Source organism: Caenorhabditis briggsae (genome assembly GCF_000004555.2).
Source record: "Caenorhabditis briggsae complete genome, chrV, whole genome shotgun sequence".
Classification (NCBI taxonomy): Eukaryota; Metazoa; Nematoda; class Chromadorea; order Rhabditida; family Rhabditidae; genus Caenorhabditis; species Caenorhabditis briggsae.
In genome coordinates this window covers 3830690-3841676 of record NC_013488.2, presented here as the reverse complement: position 1 = coordinate 3841676, position 10987 = coordinate 3830690, and the positions used below count along the sequence as shown (strand labels likewise).

Genomic DNA, 10987 nt, shown 5'->3' with positions numbered 1-10987 from the left:
GTCCGGACCGGGCTGAGTCAAAAACTTCCAGAGTCTCCCCCAGCCAGGGCCACGCTCGGCGAGGCTTGTGGGCCGGGCCCTGGCCTGTTAAGTATGGTTTCATTATGCTCAGTTTTATTATGTTACAGTTTTATTCTACTCAGTTTTATCAGCGAGTACCGCAGGAAATTAAAATTGTGAGTTGAAGTAAAAATGGCGCCAAATTCAAAAATCAGATAGCACCGAGGAAAAAATTGAGCCAATTTTTAGGGATTTTCAGCAAACAATCCCAGAATTCTTGCTTTTTTCGTCATATTCTAGCGAAAACGTACAATTCGTGGACCGGATTGACGAATCCTTGCTCCTGAAGCGCGTATGGCGGATACTGCTGATGCTGTTGCTGCTGATTGAGATACTGCTGCATTTGTGAATGCTGTCCATTGGCGCCGTGTCGATTTGTTTGCTGGAAGCAGTTTATTGAGATTTTAGGCGGAAAAATCGATTTTTGCCATCTTTTAGCGGTTTTTTTATCAAATTTGGGCGAAAAAATCATCGATTTCGACTGAATTTGAGCCATTTTTAGCAAAATTTGAAATTCGAATTTTTGGATTTTAGTCGAAAAAATAGCAGTTTTTTGCCACTTTGCCTAAAAATGTGGTCATACTTGAAGAGGTGGATCGCGAATCGGCGTCACCGAGTCGTGGCGGAGCTGTGAGTACGGCGGCTCCGGATCGCCGCCGGCCAGTCCGCAGCATCCACAGAACAGGCGGTACACTCCGTCCATATGGCTACTGAAAGACATTTTTTTGAGGTTTTTTAGATTCAAAAAATTGGGAAAAACGGTGGAAATTGAATGAAAAAACGCTTTAAAATAACAATTTTTATTTAAATTTCAAAAAAAAAATTTCTGAAAATCGCATTTTTCTTGATTTCTTCTGTGGCTTTTCTGGTTCTTTGCATATTAAAAATAGTTTTTACAGCCTAAAAACTAGGAAAACCGATCAAAAAAGTTGAATTTCCCGGTTTTTCGGAAATTTACAATTTTCAGGTTCCGTAAATCAATTTTACACAATTTCCAGACAAAATTCACTCGCTAATCACAATTTTACACTCTAAAAACTACCAAAAACATGCGAGAAACAAAGAACAAGCATCGAAAAAGACCGTGCAAAGTCAACAAAACTGATAACCTCGAGGCGAGGCAGCAAGTGCGCCCTGTTGCACTCTCGAGTGTCTGCGTCTCTATGGATTGCATGCTGTTTAATTGGAGAAAACCAACTCGCAAAAATAAAAGCGGGTCACATGATGGAAATGATTGGGGTTTCGTTTTGTTGATCAAAAATTGGTTTTTCTTGAAAAAAACATTAAAAAATACGTCGGGAAATCTATAAAAATCGATAATTCGGCCTAAATTTTCAGTGAAAAGTTTCAAAAAATGAGGTAAAACCTTATCATCGGAATAGTTTATTTGCGGTGCTTATCAAACAAAAATAATGATAAAATTGACGAAGTTTGCAATTTGAAACACTGCCATGAAGACGTATTCGACTTTGAAGTAGAACTTGATGCGTTCCCAGCTGAAAAATTTTTTAAAAGACATCCGGACAAACAGACAAACCAAGTTCTCGGAACTTCATCATTTTTCGGGATTTTCTCGCCTCTTGACAATCTTCGATTGGCGTAGTATAGCTTCAGTTTCGGTAAAAGTATAACTGCCGCTAACGAGAAAAGCATAATCGCTAGACTTGTAACAGTGTAGATTGCTGGAATTATGAGATGGATAAACTGAGAAAGGGCATTATTCTTATCGGGCAGCGATGAACATACTATAAAACCTGTAATAGAAGGGTTCCCAAACCATCAAATTTGAGCTCAATTATCTTGATTTCTGCGAAAAACCTAAAAAATTTGTCAACTTATTAAATGTTTATCATACTATCAGAAGTGTTTTTAGTTAGCACATTTTTGATAGCTTGCGTAGAAATTGAGATAATTGAGCTAAAACTTGACAGCTTGGGGGCCCTTCTGTTACAGGTTTTACGGTATTAAAGGCTCATTGCCGTCTTGTGCCGTTAACTTCCGTGGCATTGAAAATTTAGGTCATGACCTTGAAAAAAATAGGTCGTGACCTAGAAAAATTTATGTCATGACCTAGAAAAAACTAGGTCGCGACCTAGAAAAATTAGGTCATGACCTAGAAAAATTAGGTCAAGACCTATTAAAAATGAGGTCGTGACCTAGTAAAATTAGGTCGTGACCTAGAAAATTCCGTTCGTGGCCTAGAAAGATCAGGTCGTGACCTAGAAAAAATTAGGTCATGACCTAGAAAGAATTAGGTCATGGCCTAAAAAAATTAGGTCGTGACCTAGAAAAATTAGGTCATGACCTAGAAAAATTAGGTCATGACCTAGAAAAATTAGGTCGCGACCTAGAAAAATTAGGTCATAACCTAGAAAAATTAGGTCGTGACCTAGAAAAATTATGTCATGACCTAGAAAAATTAGGTCATGACCTAGAAAAATTAGGTCATGACCTAGAAAAATTAGGTCATGACCTAGAAAAATTAGGTCACGACCTAGAAAAATTAGGTCATAACCTAGAAAAATTAGGTCGTGACCTAGAAAAATTATGTCATAACCTAGAAAAATTAGGTCATGACCTAGTTTCAATAAAATTTTAGAATTAAGTGACTTCAAGAGACTAAAACTGAAAAAAGTTCCCATTTGCTGTTTGGAAAATATTTATGTTGTCCCTCAAGTTGCCAACTTTGAGCTCAATTATCTCGGTTTCTATGAGAGATATCAAAAAACTGTTAATTGATAAAATATTATTCATAAAATGCTCAATATTTTATCAGTTCACAGATTTTTGGAATCTCCTATAGGAACCGAGATGAGTGAGCTCAAACTGCACGTCTAGAGTGGGCTTCTATTAGATCAAATACAATACCTAAAATGGGCAAATTCTTGGTTTTCGGCAAATCCTCTGCCAATATCACCAAAATGAAGCTCATCGACATAATATTTGTCATCGCCACTGTGAATTTCTCATTTCGATTGTCAATGTCAGTGAACAGTGCGACGATTGATAAGAAATTGATAAAATACGCGGGTATCATAACAAGAACAACATAGAATCCTGGATTTCTCTGGAATGTTGCCTCAAATCTGGTTAGATACGTCATATTGTCGACTACGGGTTCGATGCTCATCTGGATTGAGTTCATTTGCCATTCTCCATTTCCCTGGAATACGGTAGTTTCGGTCAGTTACTAAAAGTGTAAAGCATACAATTTCACATATATATTCGTAGTTTACAAAACTTTTCTAGCTAATTTAGTTTTTGGGATATTACGCTTGAAAGTTAGACACACGTACTAACTTCCAGCTAGCCAATTTTAAAGGCGCAAAACTCGAAAACTAAGCAATCTGGAAAAATATTTTAAATTACAAAAATGTAAAGCATACAATTTTACATATATTTGTAGTTTACAAAATTTTCCTTCCTGACTTAGTTTTTGAGATATAACGCTCGAAAGTTAGAAACATACTAACTTCCAGCTAGCCAACTTTAAAGATGCATGTCTCGAAAACTAAGTGAGCTAGAAAAAAACTGTAAATTACACAAACATGGAGCGTAAAAAGACTAATCTAAATTGCTTTGGAACATGTTTACCAACTGATTCACGGGTCTTGGCATGGTGCCAGTTTTCCCGGTGATCAAAAACTCCTCAAGTCTGTAGGTGTTGAAGAGCAAATTCACACTACACGTGTGTCGATCCAGTGGGAAATTGTAGACCTGAAACTGATGGGATTACGGTAGTGCCGCCGATACAATTCAAGACACTACTATTTGACCACCAGCTCCAGATTGATCCTACAACTTCCCGAGGCATACTTTTTTTGTTCAAAATTGTTGAAAAAATGTTACCAGCATATGCACGGGTCTTGGTAATGTACCGGTCTGGCCAGTGATCAAGTATTCGGTCATAAGGTAAGTGTTGAACAGAATGTTCACACTACACGTATGCTTGTCCAGCGGGAAGTTGTAAATCTGGAATTGGAAGGGGGATTCTGAAGAATTCTGATAAGTGAATTTCAGGCTAGTTATCATGAGTTTTCTAAACCACGATCTTTTTTTTTCCTAGAAATGGCCTAACATGCACCTGATGTGTTTTCTAGGCCATTTTAACGTGGTGGCCTAGAAAACACAAATTGCAAAAGTTAGGCCACCATGTCAAAATGGATTAGAAAATAAGCCAGTTGAATTTCCGATCGTTTTTAGAATATTTATCGTGATGCCTAGGAAACTAAAATTGCAAAAAGTTAGGCCACCTTGTAAAGTTCGCCTAGAAAACACACCAGGTCAATTTCAAGCTATTTATCATGGTGGCCTAAAAAATTGACTTGCGAAAGTTAGGCCACCATGTTAAAATGGCCTAGAAAAAAGTTATCCTCTACTTACGTCCATTTGACAAACTACCGAAGTCACAGAAGCCGTGTACATCCCAATCGAACCGTTCGAATGAAGCTAAACGTTTGAGTTACTGTAGGTTACTGTAGTGAGACCTACCCAAACATATCTAGTGTATTCGTTGTCAAAAACCTTGACCTCCGAGCTGAAACTATTTTTCAATGTTAACAATTTGAACAAATCTGAAAAGCTGCTTCTGAAAATTATACCAATCAACAATCGTGGTTTCTGGAATCCAAACACGAGATCTTGGAACGTAGATATGGTTGATTCCACCGTAATCTTCGGGATCCCACGAGAGACGAGGATCGTACCAGTTCTGAAAATTTCAGACATTTTTGTGGGGTTTCAATTACCGTATGCTTCTTCTCCCCTCTAATAGAACCCAATCCTGTATGTGCACTTTGAGCTCAATTATCTCGGTTTCTATAAGAGATATCAAAAATATGTCAACTAATAAAATGTTACTGATATTTTAATAAAAATTTTATCAGTTAACAAATTTTTGATATCGTTTGATAGAATCGAGATAATTGAGCTCAAAGTGCATGCTATGGGTGTCATCCTATTAGAGTAAGTACGGTATTCCTTACAGATTGATAATCAAACAAAAACGTGGCTTTTTCCTCTGGCTCAACGACTTCCACCAATTTTAACATTGATAGCTGGACAACGATCTCGAATCTTGGTGGATGAATCGTCACGTTGGATTCTGGAAGGTGGTCTGAAAATATATGGTTTTTATAGGGATCCAAGACTGCCGGTAACAAGGCCGCGGTTTTTTTCGGTTACGGTACTTCTGGGATAGGTAGGATGCGGAAGGTGTGATCCACAACAACTTCCCACAGCTCAAGCCACAGTCGGCCGCGGCCGACCGGCCGACATACAAACTCACATAATGTGTAGACGGCGTTCTGTCCAGGATCGTAGGTTTTGAAAAGCTTGTCAAATAACTTTTCTTGGTTGGCTAGGAAACGTTTGTAGTTGGCCACTGGAATTTCAGATTTTCAGATTTTCATAATTTCAGAATTTCAGAATTCCAAAATTACAGAATTTTAGATTTTTCAGAATCTGCTTCGCAAGTTGGATCCTACAGTAATTTTTAGAGATCCTACAGTAATCCAATCCTACAGTAATCTTCGGAGATCCTACAGTAATCCGAAATTGAAAGCTACAATAACCCTGGATGACTACAGTAATTCAAGTCGAGAGAATTACTATAGGTCCCAAACTTTCCCGAAAGTAATAATCTTTCTTTAGAAATTCAGAATCTCCGAATATGAAAACTTCAGAACTTCAGAATTTCAGAATTTCAGAGTTTCAGAATTTCAGAATGTCAGAATTTCAGAACTTCAAAATTTCAGAGTTTCAGAATTTCAGAATTTCAGAATTTCAGAATTTCAGAATTTCAGAATTTCAGAATTTCAGAATTTCAGAATTTCAGAATTTCAGAATTTCAGAATTTCAGAATTTCAGAATTTCAGAATTTCAAAATTTCAGAATTTCAGAATTTCAGAATTTTAGAATTTCAGAATTTTAGAATTTCAGAATTTCAGAATTTCAGAATTTTAGAATTTTAGAATTTCAGAACTTCAGAATTTCAGAATTTCAGAATTTCAGAATTTCAGAATTTCAGAATTTTAGAATTTCAGAATTTCAGAATTTCAGAATTTCAGAATTTCAGAATTTCAGAATTTCAGAATTTCAGAATTTCAGAATTTACAAATTTCAAATAAAAAAAACTCACTTTGCTCAGCACTCATACTTTGTGAATCAGTGGTGCTCAAAAACAATGCGAAACAGGAGATTATAATATGAATTCTAGACATTTTTTTCTGGAAAAAAAAAACTTAAAACTAAGAAAAAATTTCTGTCAAAAAAAGTGACGAAAGTGATTATTTGAACTCAACTGCTAGAATAACATCAGAAACTTTTAGACTAGAGTAAGAAGAAAAAAGTTTTTTTTGTAGATCAAATTTCCTGGCTCTGGACGCATTCTGTTACACACCTGTGACCTATTAGGACCATTTCTCGAATTTTCGTAGTCGCCTAGAAAAAAGAATAAGCTGAGCAATCGCCATGAAAGAGCAAAGTTTATTCATGTCCCCTCTCTCTAAGTTGTAAAATAATTTATTATTTCTGTTAATCATTATTGCAGGTATAATTTTTATTCTGTATGCGTGTATGTGTTGATGGTTATGTGCTATTATTTGGAAATAGTGTTACTATTCGGTTCTCCACTTTAATTGAATTGTTTAGTTATTCGTGTATCTGTGTTTTGTGTGATTGTATTGTATTCCTTTTCTCTTTTTTCTCTTTTTCCACGACGGAAGGTCGTAATCAATAAATAAATAAAAATAAATGTGTGGGTTGTTATACGAACAAAATTATAAAGTTAATCAAATTCGCGAGCTGGAAAATAACATCAGAATGTACTCGATGTTGTTCCAGAACTTTCCGATTTTCGATTTCCGTGGATCGGTGTGTCCGGATGTCCACTTTTTCCGGAAGTATGGGATGAGCAGGACTACGAAAATGGACGTCATAACTATAACAAGACCAACAATAACGTAGATGGCTGAAAAATGCTTTTCTCGATTTTTGATGGTCAACTTGGTTGAAACTGAACAAAAATTGTTTTCATTTTGCAACAAATATCACGTTTCTAGCTCAATTTTGAAGTGAGTTATAGCCTTATTTGCTTCGAGGGCGCGGTCGGCTGGAGGCGATGAGCGGCGCGCGCGACAGTCAGGCATCACTCCTCACTGTCGCCCGCGCTGCTTGTCGCTTCTTGCTGGCCGCGTCTTCGGCTATGACTCGCTTCAAAATTATGATAGGAGTTCGATTTTTGTCGCAAAATGTAGAGTAAAAATTGCTTGTATCAAAAATTACCTAACAATAGAATCCTTGCAGTTTTCGGAAGGTCGGCAGCCAGAATAACCAATATAAAAGTCATTGCCATAATGTTGGTAAGACCCACTGAGATCTGAAGTACGCATTTTCATGACCTACATAGCTTTTTCGAGGCCTTCATATGTACCTTCTCTCCAACATTCTCGATATCCATAAAAAGTGCAATTATAGTTAACAAGTTGATAAAATAGGCTGGCACCATCACCAGAGACACGTAGAAACCTGGATTTCTCTCTATGCGAGCCACGAATCTTTGAATTGAACTCAAGCTCGGATTCAATGAATCCTGTTCAGCTACACCGACATATGTCACTTTCCATTCTCCATTTCCCAACTGAGACATTGGTTTTGCCATTGCTTCCATCTCCCCATGAATCTTATACTCATCATTGAAATAGTTATGGAATAGTACGGTAACTCCACATTCGTGTTGGTCCATTGGGAATTTGAAGACCTGCAGATCAGAGGGCTACTGTAAAAGCAAACTGTCGCCACTTACGTCCAGTTGACAAATAACAGAGGATACTGTAGATGTGTAGAAGCCAACTGTTCCGTTGTAGTCGATCTGGAAATGGGGTTTATGATATGATATGGGGTACTGTCATACCCATGCAGTCCGTGGAGCGTCGTCGGATTCGAAGAATTTCACTTCATGACTGAAAAATTTGGTTATTTAAAAAATATATGGTACCATTGCCGTGGTATCCATAGTAAATATGGTACCTCTGGAATATATGAAAAATACTACCCATGGTGCCTATAGATCAAGGTACCATAGTAGCCATTGTACATATGGTACCCCAATACTCATTCTGCTTATGGTATCATGGCGCCTTTGAATTATACGAAAGCCATATGGTACCCCACTACTTATGGTACTCGAGGCACCTACGCGGATTATAATACCCATGGTACCTATGGAGCATATGGAATCATTATTATGGTTGCCATGGTAAATATGGTATCACCACTATGGTTTCCATGTTACATATCTACTTCTTACTAAAGAAAATTTTCTGTGTGTGTGTGTGTGTGTGTGTGTGTGTGTGTGTGTGTGTGTGTGTGTGTGTGTGTGTGTGTGTGTGTGTGTGTGTGTGTGTCCGTCTCGGACATTAACTTGAATAACTCAAAGGCGCGTGGGACTCCTATAGTGGTGTGTGGTATGTAGTCATGGACTGCCGAGCGCTTCATGTCTATGGTGTCCTGGGCCTTCTAGCTAATCGGGAACCTACAGGGTTGAGAATCGAAAATTTCAAAATTATGTTGAAACTCACTAAAACTTCAGGGAATTTTACAAAACAGTTTTTAGACTTATCTATGTGCTGCCTACAAAAAATTGAGCTGAAAGCTTCGCAACAGAAATTTTTTGTAACATTTTTTTCGTGATTAACTCAAATTCTGTAACCTACTGTAAATTTGGTTGCCGTGTTTTTTTCGACTGCAAAACATTCTAGAGAATTCCAGGACAGTTTAGAATACTCTCGAAAGCTCTACATCATTCCAGAAAATTGCAGAAACTTCCAGAAAGATCCAGAAAATTCTAGAAAATTCCAGTAAATTCCAGAAAATTCTAGAAAATTCCAGAACATTCTAGAAACTTCCAGAACATTCTAGAAAATTCTAGGAAATTCTAGAAAATTCCAGAACATTCTAGAAACTTCCAGAACATTCTAGAAAATTCTAGGAAATTCTAGAAAATTCCAGAACATTCTAGAAAATTCCAAAAACTTCTAGAAAATTCCAGAACATTCTAGAAAATTCTAGGAAATTCTAGAAAATTCCAGAACATTCTAGAAAATTCCAGAACATTCTAGAAAATTCTAGGAAATTCTAGAAAATTCCAGAACATTATAGAAAATTCCAAAACATTCTAGAAAATTCCAGAACATTCTAGAAAATTCTAGGAAATTCTAGAAAATTCCAGAAAGTTTCAGAACATTCTAGAAAGTTCTAGAACATTCTAGGAATTTCCAGATTATTTTAGAACATTCTAGAACATTCTAGAAAATTTCAGAAAATTTTAGAAATTTTCAAAAAATTACAAAAAATTCAAGAAAGTTTCAGAACATTCTAGGAATCTCCAGAACAATTTAGAACATTCTAGAACATGCTAGAAAATTCCAGAACTTTCTAGAAAATTCCAAAACATTCTAGAAAATTCCAGAACATTCTAGAAAATTCCAGAACTTTCTAGAAAATCCCAGAACATTCTCGAAAATTCCAGAACATTCTAGAAAATTCCAGAGCATTCTATAAATTCCAAAAACTTCTAGAAAATTCCAGAAAGTTTCAGAACATTCTAGAAAGTTCTAGAACTTTCTAGGAATTTCCAGATTATTTTAGAACATTCTAGAACATTCTAGAAAATTTCAGAAAATTCTAGAAATTTTCAAAAAATTACAAAAAATTCAAGAAAGTTTCAGAACATTCTAGGAATCTCCAGAACAATTAGAACATTCTAGAACATGCTAGAAAATTCCAGAAAGTTTCAGAAAATTCCAGAAAGGTCCAGAACATTCTAGAACATGCTAGAAAATTCCAGAACATTCTAGAAAGTTCCTGAACACTCTAGAAAATTTCAGAAAGTTCCAGAACGTTTTAGAACATTCTAAAAATTCCAGAGCATTCTAGAAAATTCCAAAAACTTCTAGGAAATTCCAGAAAGTTTCAGAACATTCTAGAAAGTTCTAGAACTTTCTAGGAATTTCCAGAACAATTTAGAACATTCTAGAAAGTTCCAGAACAAATGAGAACATTCTAGAAAATTTCAAAAAATTACAAAAAATTCAAGAAAATTTCAGAACATTCTAGGTAATTGCAGAAGACTCTAGAAAACTCCGGAATATTCTAGAAAATTCCAGAAAGTTCCACAACGTTCTAGAAAGTTCCAGGACATTCTAGGAATTTCCAGAACATTCTAGAACATGCTAGAAAATTCCAGAAAGTTCCAGAAAATTTCAGAAAGTTCGAGAACATTCCAGATAATTCCAGAACATTCTAGAAAATACTAAAAGTTCTAGAAAGATCCAGAAAACTCTAGAAAATTTCAAAAAGGGCTAGAAAATGCCAGAAATTTCGAGAATATTCCAGAAAACTCCAAAAGACCCAAAACATTCATGAAAGCTCTAGAAAAGTTCAAGAATATTCCAAAAAATTCCAGGAGGGTCTCGAACTTTCTCAAATTTTAGCTTTCTCTACAAAAATATTGCAACATTTTCTCTATACTTTCATTGTGATCTCGAACCAAAGGCTTAGAAATATTGATGTATGTGGGTAATTCAAAAGTTCAGGAATTCGGAAAAGCCGAGTATTTAAAAAACTCGGAAATGCAGAAATTCGACAATTAAGGATTTTAGGTTAGAAATTCGAGACTTTAGAAAAAAAAACATGTATCCTGCCATGTAGAAACTCGGAAATTCAGAAAATCGGATATCTTTTTTCTCAAAAAAGCGACAAGACTTAACAGAAATTATCAGAAAAGATGTAAAAAAAGTACGTCTGTTTTATCAGAGGTGGGCATCAAATAGATGTGGGCTTCTATTGGAGAAATTACGTTATCTAGAAATTCCCATATTAGTAACATCCAAAATTTAAAAATCGAAATACTTGGAAGTTTCAGGCA

General features: G+C 36.0%; 3 protein-coding genes across 3 annotated transcripts in view; all 3 read right to left on the bottom strand.

Annotated features, from left to right (window-relative positions):
- The window catches only part of CBG01448, a gene marked incomplete at both ends in the record, with an annotated part of 3922 nt that extends 3159 nt beyond the window's left edge, over window positions 1-763 (bottom strand). Inside the window, 2 exons of the mRNA XM_045236860.1 lie at window positions 312-442; window positions 644-763. Of these exons, the coding sequence (XP_045091839.1) occupies window positions 312-442; window positions 644-763 (251 nt within the window). The remainder of the gene's footprint in view (window positions 1-311; window positions 443-643) is intronic.
- Window positions 764-1459: 696 nt separating this feature from the next.
- Window positions 1460-6281, bottom strand: CBG26995 (the record flags this gene model as incomplete). Its single annotated transcript, XM_045236859.1, has 10 exons — window positions 1460-1556; window positions 1598-1742; window positions 2929-3223; window positions 3655-3777; window positions 3910-4032; window positions 4444-4509; window positions 4552-4597; window positions 4662-4771; window positions 5046-5176; window positions 6200-6281. The coding sequence occupies 10 exons, from the start codon at window positions 6279-6281 to the stop codon at window positions 1460-1462; spliced, it is 1218 nt and encodes a 405-aa protein (XP_045098014.1).
- Window positions 6282-6851: 570 nt separating this feature from the next.
- CBG01449 lies at window positions 6852-7804 on the bottom strand (the record flags this gene model as incomplete). Its single annotated transcript, XM_045236857.1, has 3 exons — window positions 6852-7030; window positions 7345-7438; window positions 7493-7804. 3 exons carry the CDS (start codon window positions 7802-7804, stop codon window positions 6852-6854), a joined length of 585 nt encoding a protein of 194 aa, XP_045091840.1.
- Window positions 7805-10987: the final 3183 nt, after the last annotated feature.